General features: G+C 37.7%; 1 protein-coding gene across 3 annotated transcripts in view; it reads left to right on the top strand.

Moving 5' to 3' along the window:
- The window catches only part of LOC139810498 (early estrogen-induced gene 1 protein), a 68,085-nt gene extending 56,275 nt beyond the window's left edge, over positions 1–11,810 (top strand). Inside the window, exons 4-10 of one of the 3 annotated variants that reach the window (XM_071774098.1) lie at positions 298–488; positions 871–1,076; positions 1,286–1,505; positions 2,356–2,433; positions 2,522–3,205; positions 7,614–7,819; positions 8,013–11,810. In XM_071774098.1, the coding sequence (XP_071630199.1) occupies positions 298–488; positions 871–1,076; positions 1,286–1,505; positions 2,356–2,433; positions 2,522–3,205; positions 7,614–7,819; positions 8,013–8,134 (1,707 nt within the window). In that variant the 3' untranslated portion in view covers positions 8,135–11,810. Of the gene's footprint in view, positions 1–297; positions 489–870; positions 1,077–1,285; positions 1,506–2,355; positions 2,434–2,521; positions 3,206–4,858; positions 5,012–7,613; positions 7,820–8,012 lie in introns of all 3 variants that reach the window. The other 2 variants (XM_071774100.1, XM_071774099.1) reach the window with 2 other exon arrangements.
- Positions 11,811–12,618: the final 808 nt, after the last annotated feature.

The following is a 12,618-nucleotide window of genomic DNA, read 5'->3' as shown; positions in this document are numbered from 1 at the left end:
TAAAATAATGTAATGATGAAAGATATATAAAAGTTATATTCTTTGTCGTAAATATTTGCTAACTTTATTCAAAGAATGTTTGAATAATTTTTTTACTTAATTAATTCGAATAAATGCAAATGAATGTGAATCTCGCTCATTGGAAGTGTCCGGTTTCGGAATATTTAAACAGTGAAACTTTTTTATTACTAATTTTGATCACGTTCTTGAAAATACATTATTGAACGCAAACGTAATTCGATAAATAGTTAATTTTAAATGCCACGTGTTCTCATAAACTTTTTTTTTGCGCGACAGGAGTTGAAAGGAGGCAGGTCCTTCCAGAAACTGGGCTTCACCGATCTAAATCTGGCCGAATTCGCGGGAGCTGGCCTCTGCCGAAGAAGGTGCCTCTTGGAGGGCTATGATGCGCGACACCGTCAGGATAATTCCATGCTGCGTGTGGCCATAAAAATGAACATGCTCTCCGGAGATATTCTATTTAAAGTGTAAGACATTCTTACCTGTCTATATATGAAGCTGCGGTTTATCTTAAATTTTTGAACGCTTACGTGATAGTATAGATATTTTCGATTTTTGGATTTGTTACGTTACAGAATACGTATATTTTTTTAAATAAACGATTACATTCAACGATTACAAATTAAATTGCCAATCCAACATTTAAGTAGCGCCTTAATGAAAAGAAATTCTTTCTGGCGTATCTTCTATTTCTGATTTTTTTCATTTCTTTTTTACTACGTGATGAAAGTCTTATATTGAACCGCTTTAATTACATTTCCGCCGTACGACAATTGTGTCTGCGTTTGATCGGAAGAACGTCTCGTGGAAATCCTTTTGATTAACGGATTAATCGATTATTTGCCCCAGCCCTTCCCCGTCGTTGAAGCAGACGCAGCTGGCGGTGCCCGGGGTGCAAGGTGTACCTGGCGTTACCGGTGATGAGGTAACGGCATCTGAGAGATGCACGAATCGGGAGGATTATGTGTCTACCGGTTCGCTAGCGGGAAGTATAGCAAGCGCCAGCAGTGGTTTCGGCAGTCTTCCCAAGAAGAGGCCCGCACTCTTCACTTCCGGTAATTCGCTCATTTTCTATGTCATGTCTGATATGTAAAGTATTCGTGATTCATAAACAAGATTTTGCGCTTTGATTAATAAAAAAAGAAGCGCATGTATACATAGCTATGTACGAAGCGCCGAGAATGATACAGTCCTGAAATTATCAGGAATATAAATTCTGAGAGGAGGCAAAGAAAAGTTATTTTAATGAATTGTATGTGATTAGAACTTCTCAGCGGAACGGAAACATACGACCCGATGACTCTCAGCGAGATCGTACCGTCGGCGGTCCCGGTGGAGGCTCTAGTAGAGGCGCACACGGAATCCGGGCACTCGCGCAACAGCAGTAATACCAGTCAACTTAGCAAAGGCTCCGGCTACGGTTCTTTAAATTCGCACAGCCAGCACAGCAGACAGAGTAGTAGCGGCGATAGCGGTCACATTAGGTAAGACTTATCACGCATCTCGACGATCCTTACGCGTTTACTTTGTACTTTCGAAATCTTGGTATTATCTGATGTATGAAAGCGATACCCAGGAAGGTTTATATCTTGAAAAATATTTTTAAATCGAGCGTAATCAACGAGGACGTCCAGAGTTCTTTTAACTCTTATTGACAAAGCCGACTTAAATCTTTCATGTTGCATTATTTTCTACATCCAATTAATTAATCGAAATAGAAAGCTGAATTTTTTTTAATTGTTAATTGTGCGATATTCTGGGAAGATTATCGATACTCGGTTTAGCGCACTTTCTTTCTAATCTACTTGTAAATTGCCTGATTTTATTGTTCTATAATAAATAACAGCAACGAGTATGAGTTGAAAACCGTGAAGGTCTAAAAGATTGCACAGCAGAATATGACTGTTCATTGCAACGACTGGAAACGATTAATAATGCGTGAACGATAAAAAAAATATATTTCATCCATAATTTTACTTTACTACAACAAACTAACGATTTCTTTTTTAAAATGCAAGACATTTAGCTTTATTAACAAGACACCTGAGCTATAGTTATCTACACGATATCTTGCTTTAAATATTACTCTTGCCTGTATCTTGACTCGAGAAAGATATTCTATCTTCGACCTTTAACGATATCAACCTTCTATACGCTATGTAATCGATAAAACTTGCTTGTTGAGCAAGCTCATGCAAACTTTCGAATAACTAACTGCTTTATTTTTAAATTAATAACATGAATAGAATAATATATGGCGATGTAAACAGAATGACAGATGACTAACAAGAGAGCGAATCAATAACGCGAGAAAATCTTCTGTTTTTGCTCCAGCCTCAAGCGATCCCTTCATTCTCAATTTCTCGACCATAACTACGAGACTCTGGACTCTCTATCTTTTTTTTACTTTACGTATGTCTTTCTTTCTTTATTTTTATGTACATGAGTTTATAGTTTATGATTTTTGCATGCTTGTACATTTGTGTTGTGATCTTTATAGGTCACCCTCCTGGCCGGTATGGGCACCACGAATTCCCAACTCCTCCCAAAACCTGTCCACACAACCGATCGCCTGTCGACCCGACGACAGTATCGAACCTCTGTCATTCCCGTCGTCCCTGGCCTCCAGAGCTCGATTCTGGTCGGCATCGAGTCCTCTCTCCTCGCGTAGTGGTCCGACAGATGTGGAAAACCCGATGAGAGTCGATGTTATCGCGTCCGTCGCGAAGAACATTTATTCAGTCGGAAAGCAGCAGCAGCCACTTTGCGGAATCGGGAACGGTTTCTTGAATGACAGCGACTCGCGCAATTGTCGCGATGACGCAAACGCAGACACCCGGGTGGCGCCCGGTATTTTCAGGGTGCCAGACGTGCCGCGACACTCGCGCAAGAATTATGAGAGGAACAGCTTTGAGGCGCATAACGAACGTAACGCAATGATGAGCTCGATCGCCAAGGAGAGTAACGGGCAGCAGGGTAACGTCTTCCCGATCGCGAAGCCGAGAATTAGTGCCGCGGGTTGGCGCGGTATGTCGAAGACCTGCGACTGCATCGAGAAGGGCAAGACAAGCCCGGTGTTACGGCTGATCGATCAGGCTAGAGCCGTGTCCTCTCCCGATCCTCTCCATAGGCCTGACAATCAAAGAGCCCCGCTACGTCCCACGACGACAGCTCAAACCCTCAGGTAGGTTTCATTCATCAGCGAGTTTTCAGTTTCGCGATTCTTTTCGGAGATCTCGAGAGTGTTCTTTTTCCCCTCTCTTCCCTCTGGTTTCCCGGGTTTCTTTGTCTGGTCGTGTTTCCCGTTTTAAAAACTTCGAAACAATTCTACATATATCCTGATATCTGGCTTTATCTTGAATGATTAATACCCTCTTCGCAAGAACGCGGGAATGTTGGGAGAAAATATCTAGAAAAGAGATATTTCTGTGAATATTCACGATAATGCGTTTGATTAGCAGACGGTGCGTTGCATTTTACCCTTGCGTTAAATGGTCTTTATTCGAAGGTGAGGTCATCTCACTTACAAATCGTTAATAACGCCTATATGTCCGGCATGCCAGAGTAATTGGTGATTCCGTCCTGACAAACCAGCAGATGTTCGAAGGAGCAATTCCCCCAGCGTTTCTCTTCCTTGTACAACACATCGTGTTTTCTACACTGAGAAAGTTAAAAGCATATTCCAGTCAAGTTACATTCACCAATCTTTATATCAACTACTTAATTTATTTTATGCATTTATATATTTTTTGAAATTATCTTTTATTTTTATGCACTTTTTTATTTAATTTTATTAAGAGAATAGAGCGATGCTTGAGACGAAATAAATAACGATAACCCAATAGAGAAGTCCGCGTGTTTGAAGCTCATCTGTGCGTGATCGATTCGCTTAAATCTACCGCAAAAAATTAACGATACATCGATACACGATCGATCATACTTGTAATATAAGAATGTAAGAAATGTGTATCAAATTGTATCGGCATGCATTTCATTCAATGAAAATTGATGAATTTTTGAACGAATTTAAATTTAACAATGCGCTATTGCTTAATTATCTTTCATATCTTACTTTTATCATACGAGTGCAATAACTCATGTTTCATTAACCATGATAATTATGCTCGGCCATTTATCATCTCTATGCCTTTGATGTGAGCTAATTAAATAAATATGCTACGTATTACGTGGCAGTTCCAAGTAAGGAAAGTTATCTAATATCGCAGTAAGGGGATGTGTGTCTCGTTAAAAATTGTTATTGTCATGAGATATACAATCTGTTCTCACATTTTTTTTCTCATATAGTTTCTTACGACAGTTTATCATAATGGTCTTTAATATTATTAGCATGTTCATTATTATGTTTCAAGATTATATTTAGACTCATATCTAAATAATTCCTCAACTACTATCATAATTAAATCTAACTGCGACATAAATATCTAAAATATTAAAAAATATTAAAATTACAGAGAAAGATTGCAAAGAAAAATTATTATTATTTAGGGAGGTAATAAAATAAATGTTTGAGTTTTGATCTCTCTAAAAGTCTTATAATTTTCTCAATTTGTTACAAAGATAAATAACAAAGAGTTAAAACTGCATTTCAACGAATAAATATAACGCATTGCAACATGCAATATGTTAAGCATTAAACAAGTGCAATGTAACTCGTAATCAGGATTAGCAGCAATATCACTGTTCTTAATCCAAATAATTAAATAATTATTCTAGTTAAAAGCTGATTGTGTCTGTATGCAAATAAATGGAATCGGGGGTATGTAGTGTTATGCGGTAGCTATGCTTCCAGTCTGGATGGCTTTGTGAATCCTTGCAGGGGTATTGGCGGAGGCCACCGGAAGTTGCTGGACGGGGCGGGGGGCAAGCTGGCTACGGTCGCCACCAGTCCAGCGGACTCTGAGGAGTCCTCGTTAGGGGTACCGGAAGTCGCGCCACCGAGCTCGCAGCATCGAAACAGCATTACCCCACCGTCAGTCCATGCTTTCATCTTACGTATACCTTTCCTTCATGCATACGTCTTTACTTTCCACTATTGCAAAAACACAATGGCTTCTAGTCTTTAAATGAAGAATGCTTTTAACACGTGTGCTAGCATACAAGCATTATTTAATCCTGAGCAGGCAATGTTTAGGTTAATGCATGCAAACGTAATTTCTTGCTGATGTCTCCTCTATGTAACTTCCAATTACAGTTTATGCAATTCACTATTAATTCTCGCACGATATAGAGCTAGACCGAATCATTAATCGATGATTATTTATTATAACAAAACTGGAAATAGATTAAATATTATTTACAAACAAATGAGCTTGAATTTCAAATTAATCATTTATAGCAATTGTTTTATACTGATGTAAGTCCAATCTTTGGATCACGCATATAAATTGTCCAATGTACAGAACGTGTTTCATCTCTCTGATGATAACCGGGTAAAACATTCCACCAATATAAAGGAAATAGAAATCTATTATTTACTTTAGAATGAAAGTACATGTAATAAAGTCTTGAACTGGTCTGTCAGAAATTTCCGAGAACGAGCGGACTTTAATGAGGCTTAAGTGCTCTCCAAGTTTGCTCCTACTCGCTACGAATGAATGAGCTACGAACGAAATCTAATTTCATCGTGCTTAAAACGAGACGATTTACATTTCACTGAGGTCAGGCGTTGATCGTCGTCTGACGATAAGAACCGACAGCCTAGGCGCGCACTGATTGCCTAAGCGCCTTGGCGTTGATGTCTGTCGTTCAAATTTACCTACATTTTCCGGAAATTGGTGCATCCAAACCAATGATCCGGCAGGAATGACGATTCGTTCTAACGTTCTGCAGCACCTTATGAACTTTTTGCTTCCTCGCTCGTCGCGCAATTAATCCGCAAGAATTCACATCTGCACAGCTTGTACCTAAAACGCATGTTTCTCGTAAAAGACACAATTCTCCCACAAAAATTCACTCAATGATATTTTCATGCACCACATTCATTTCGCATGTTAAATTATCAGAAATGATAGCTTAGTTGTCATTAATTTCTATATATCTATCATTAGTTTACTTATATACATTACTATATGCTTCATGTTCATGTGAAGTGTTTTATTGCTAAACAAATATTAAATCTTGATGACAGATCTTCTCTCTCTCTCTCACTCATTCTACTAAAAATTCTCTTTATTAATAAAATAATTTTCGACTTACAGGCAAGTCAGATTACAGATAGAAGTGCAAATGGCATTATTATCCTTCAATAAAATTTAAATTGATTTTTTGCTTTTGGAATTTCCACTTAATTTTTGAAAATATTTCAATCTTCATAATTAAAAAATTGTATCAAATTACTTTATTGCTTTATTGACCTAGACGCTTCTTTCAATATTTATAATATTTATTTCTTTAAGTAATTTAAATTACATTATTTAAATTATTAGTAACATATTATTAATGTAATAATCATTACATATTTTTCCTTCATTCTCAGATAATTTGCTATACAGCAATCTCCATTTGTTAAGAAAATTATTTTATTAACTTTATCTCGTCTATTTTAATTAACACAATATATATTTATGGTAGTTACTTTTATTTCTGCAATTTTTCTCTTTCTCATCTATTTACTCGCTTAATTAAGCGTTCCTTCAACTTCCACGCGTATTTAATTATCTCAGCCACTATCCGCACGAGAAACCGTCTCCCTTGTACATTAAATTGACTGTTAGTATCCTCACTCGTAGAAGACGCATTTATTTCTTTGTACGTTTATCGGACACTCACGTTTCAACATAATGTTTTCCCTACTTTAAGTGAGTGCGTTACACGTACTCGATGAACTTTCACCTCAAGAATCAAACAGATACGAGCACATCGGCATAGAATCCATTGTTTGGGAACAACACTTCTCTTAATTTTAGAAGAATCTTAAATTACACGATTATTTAATTACGTACCCGACACATATTTATTGCTTGTAGAGACAACTGCGACGCTACTCTGCGGAGAAATCAGCGCAATATGGAATTGCAATATTAGATAGACTCTTTGTATCTTAGGGATGTATTATTTCGCTGCCCGGAACTTATTTGTTTCAACTCAGATTGAACGAATAAATAAGTTCAGAATGTAACGTCCGTTGCATTCTGAGAAAGGAACGATTGGTCAAATTTTGCTTTCGCGAGCAAAACGTAATTGATCATTTCTTTAAACAAGGCATGCAATAAGTTGTAATTATTATCTATCGTGTTAGCCAGTAATTGCAAAACGTGTTAATATGCCGTAATGGGAGATTTAGACCTCTCCCTCGATTAGTCATCAATTTTTCACAATGTACATGGTCAATGAATCGAGGGGTAAAATTAATTCTTATAAAACATGTATTAGGTTCGTCCGCAACGTTATATTTATATCCGCATTGTTTAATTTTTCATAGTCTGATTTCGCCGAACAGAGTAACGTTAATACTTTATTCCTGCTTTTTTATGCCCAGTGCTCAGTTTAATATGTTACAACGTGTTACTACAGTTAAAACGTGTAGCAATATGCGACAAAAATGAAGGTAAAATGTACATTGCTCTTCGCAGAAATCCTTCCGGCGGCTCAGGTCTCAGCGAAACTGGATCCCTGGACCGTGCTAAGGCTGCGCTGGAGCGTAGAAAAAAAGCAGAAGATGGTGCCGGTAATCCTGTCCTCTGTAGAGTTGAAGTTACCAGGCCGAATCCTGATTCTCTTATCGACGAGCTGCTTAAAGCAACAAATTTAGAGCAGACAGATCTTGAAAGTTCCGAGAGTACGTTTTCCTTCTAATTTATTATATTAATTAAAAAATGGGAGTTCCAGAAAATAGAGTGGAGTTTTTTGCGCCTTCGGTTTAATTTTTTTTCTTAATTTTCTACGCTAGAAAGTAAGGATAGTCGTAAATTAATATTTCAGCGTAGTTAAACTTTCAAAAATAAAATTAAATTAAAATTTGCGTTTTGCAGCAACTGGTCTTCAACTCTTCATCGCGAAGGACGGTACGACTGCGCTTGGTAGTCACGAGGTGAAGAGCCAGATGCCTGCCGGTGTGTTCAAGCAAGTGGTAATGGAAGAGAACAATAGGTAACACGAAGCCATCACCACGAGGCGGCAGTACGCAAGACAGGCCAGTGCCACGTTCTCGTTGGCTCTGGTGCCTGAACTCGTCTACGAGGCCTACGAGCCTCGGTAGTCACAAGAGATGACGATAACGATGGACGAGGGAATCGTCGACTCGGGAGGAGCAGCCAAACGCGACACGAAGTCGCACATCCTCACTAGATCTCTTCTAGACTATAGCTCTCCTCCGTACAAAAAGAAATGTGCGCTTCGACGATCTCGGTAGTCGAACTAATATCCGTCGAAGCAGTACGTTTGAGTCGATTACTTCGTGTGAAATCCATTGTCCGGATTCGCAGGACCGAGGCTGATACTAATCATCCCATAAGTGCGCATTGAAACGTGAATAATCGAACAGCCGTGTGCAACTCACGTGATTGTTAATCGCGTCTCGGTGTTCGTCTGACCGAGATAATTTTCATACATGGGTTTTGCATTTTCCAAAATCCTGTGCAACGAACGAAATTTATATACAGCATTGCTGTTCACGACGAACAATCTACAACCTCGGCTACGTGCAAAGCACAATTTAAAAAGATGATGTTAAATAAACGAATACACGTTTTCGAAACTATTCAAAAAGACAAATATACATATTTTCTTCCTGATAAATGAAGCACAATGATTCCCGTCGAGCGTGCTTTGCTTGGAAGGGGAGTGTTAGTCAATAAAGTTTTAACCGAGAGGGAATACAGAGCCGTAGTAAGGGAGTATAGTTACAGAAAAATGACAGGCGAAACACGGTCAAGGTCCGACGAAACTTTGCAATGGGAAGTAACATCGAGCAAAACTTAAGCGCCAACTTTATTTATCTACTTATAGCAATATGACGACGATATCTTGCTAATGTGAACTGTAAAGTACACTGTAAAGCGACTCGAAGTTAGCGTGAAAAGAAATATCAAATTCAGGCAGTATATATCGTGATTATATCCTTGTATGAAAGTATTCTTGACAGCATTTCTGACAATATTAGCCGAACGAAGGATGTTTTCCCAGGATGGCTCGAAGCGATTTCCAGGAGGCATCTCGGGAAATTACATTCTACTGATATTCTCGCTTTTAAATTGTAGTTTTACCATTCTGCATATTAACAGTTTATTTTTGCTTTATATTATAGCATATATTTTTTTACCATTTCTGATTATTTTCTGCTGCGCTCTTTCATCGTCTGCAAAATCCTCATAATTAATCTAAAAGCGTTTAATATGCTGAAGATGAGATCAGCTGAAATATACGAATCGGTCAGTTAGACAGAAAGAGAGAGAGAACGATATAAATTAATAATTTCAAACATTGCGGAATGTTTTTGTGGAACTATAAAAGCGTAGATCTATACTTTGTATGAATATATTATTGTTTTTAAATAACTTTGCCTTGAAAATGGCACAGTTTTGATACTTCCTGAGTAATTCCGATTCTTGAACTGTAACTTCTGAACTAGCCGATTCACTTTTTTTTTAAATGGAAATAAAGTTGAAGATATTTTTCTGTATGATATAAATGTTTCACGACTGAACATATATGTATAAGACGTATTATTATTTTATATTATCAAGCTCGACGAAGAATGGATCACCGTTTCGTCGAACCTTCTCCAAAGGCCCGGTGAACTTGACGCGACCGGCTATCCGGTAGTAATCTGTGTACATAGCTGTAGTAATTGTTACGTAGATAGATCGCTGGTGTTGTATACACATTCTCTCCGTACTCGAATAATCTGTAATTGCTAGTGTACATTACGCTGATGTATCAAAAAGTATGCGAATGCGCGCGTGTGTACTTGCGTATGTGTATATGCGTCCGTGTGGGTACGTGTATGTGTGTGTCCACGTTTGAAGGTTTTTCGTATACCTGTCAGACGGAAGAAGGGGTCGTTAACGCGTGTGCTAGGTATGCCTGAATCGTTGCAGAGGATAGTGAGTACTTCCAGCGTCCGTGAGGCCCGTTTCGGAAATTAATCTGAACGTTTCGGTCCTCGTGGCTCGTCGCAGAAAGATAAAATAACAGAGTATGAAGTTGATAAAATCGCAAATGCACAAACGCTTCTTCAAAGCGCTCTCCGAAGTAATTCGCCGGTTTAATTTATCGTACCGATCTTGAATCGCGTCTGCGAGCGACTTCCCCACGAGAATTTCCAAAGTGTTTCCTCCGTTGGGTGCCGCTCTCTCAAGATCGGGTTCGTTAATTATGCTAAACCGGGAAGACTGTAGAAGCGGTGATGATAATTGCCGACGCTTCGGCGGCAGATTCGTATATCCGATCGTGAATCGCAGGTTTCATAATAAGCAGCCGTCGCGCTGTACGTTTTTCTTATAAATAGATCGATACGTTCCTTCCATTGTTGCGTTTCCTCTTCATTTTTATGTATGTACATTTTTCCTTCTTCTAGATCATACCCGAGTGCCGCTCGATACCCGATGCACTCTCGATTTTATACGACTACGACCGTATCGTGTTACTCGAACGTGTTCCGTCGCGAAAACGTCTTCCGGATTAACTGTTAACCACTATGATGAGATCGAGCCCATTCCTATAAGTCGCATGTTTTGTAAAATAACAGAAAGATTGCTCAATATACGCATAGCAGCTTTATCCTAAAACAGGATTTTCAAGGGATTTGTAGGGAACTTGTTGGGATTCGGTAATTGTAATTGGACAAAAGTAAATTTATACACTTGAAAGTTTAACACTGTGATTATTTTTAAAAAATATATAAAAAATTATAGTTTTTTAATTAATTTAAATTATTAATTGATTATCTCTCTCTCAATTATGTTAATATTTCTTTCATTTATTTATATATTAATATACATATTATCTGTAACTTTTATAATACTTTCATATTTGTTATGAGAACAGGTAACAGAAATAATTGGAGTGTAATTATAATCGTCAATCCGTTGAAAGTGAAAGATACATAGTGCCATTTATTATCAAACGAAAAACTGAACTCACTATAGTCATATTATTCGTTTTCAATCACAGTGGTTGCGAGTTAAAACGTAAGTCGATCTGCTAGCTTTCCCATGAATGCGCGCGAGAGTTATTTTTTCATTCAGACGTGCCGCCCGCGTACAGCTCTTTTATTTATAAAATAAATACGCGCGCGATGACCAGGAGGTGCGATCTCCGTAGCGGAGCGTGTCGCGTTCGCCGATTAATTGACAATTAGTTAATTTATTGAACGGAGTTTCTCGCGAAGGGGCGACTTTACGCGCGAGTATTCCTCCCGAGTAAGACACCAACGTTTCTTTCTTCCTTTTTTTTTAATTTTTCAAGACAGAGGATAGGTGCGAAAAAGTCGGACTCCGCTCGTTCGCCGAGTCTTCCTTCGCAAGAAGCCACACGGTCGCGGACCGTCGTTCGTTTTATTCGCTCGGCAGATATTAATGTTGTGATATTTTACGATACCGTAACAATAAATACCGTTATTACCTGTATTATTATCATCGAGATGTATTGTAAGCAAAAAAATACTTTATCTTTATTTCGGGGCGGGAGGGCGGCCGCCACACAAGTCCGCGGGTCGCGCGCGTGGCCGCCTTCCTTGATTCGCAATTGTTGACATTTCGCGTCTAATCTTTACTTTTGTGAGACGAATACGAAACTTCCATGTGCTGATAATAACATTCTGAAAACCACACGAATGTCTCGTTCATTGAATCCTCCTTTCCACAATGATATTTTTGTAGGAATAAGAAGAGCGCAATGGCGCATCCCATTTGTGTTTTTTGTTTATGGTAGAAATTTTATCGATATTAAAGTATTGATACAAATATATGGCATATTTTTAATAGTATAAACGGTAAAGATTTTTTATGTTAATATCGATAAAGTACATTTACGCAAAATTTACAGTAAATATTGAATTTTTTCATTGATTTTGGAACGAGTTTTTAGGTAGTACTTATATCTCGATCACTCTTCTGCTAATAATTTTTACAGCTAACGTTTTTTTACTGTCTAATTATTTTTAATGTACAATCAACACTGCGTAATCTTTATTAAAAGATCATTATGAATTAAACAACTGGAGGGATGCATACATTCAACGAACTCGTAAAACTTAATATTATCAATGCATTAATGTCTGGCTTATTTATTTTACTAGCACATTTTAGCACTTTATTATTACGCAATGAAATATATAGTAATTACAAGAAATCAAATAATTAAGAATAGAAAAAGCAATGCGCCGCGGAATTGGGAAAGCAATGTAATTAAGACAAGGGAAAGAAATAATTTTGGAAGAAAGTTAATTCTTTCGTTTCCAAATTACTTAACAACTAAAAAAAAATATTTATTTGTATTTTTCATAATACTACATTTACCAAGAAATTTCTAAATATTTATTTATTTTTTATTTTTAGATACATATGTGCAAAGTATAAGAAACCATCAATATCCCAGGTAACAGAGTGACATCAAATGACGTTAATAATGTCTTAA

This window comes from Temnothorax longispinosus, chromosome 3 (assembly GCF_030848805.1).
Source record: "Temnothorax longispinosus isolate EJ_2023e chromosome 3, Tlon_JGU_v1, whole genome shotgun sequence".
NCBI lineage: Eukaryota > Metazoa > Arthropoda > Insecta > Hymenoptera > Formicidae > Temnothorax > Temnothorax longispinosus.
Note: the sequence above shows the minus strand (reverse complement) of the source record. Positions and strands in the feature narration are given on the sequence as shown.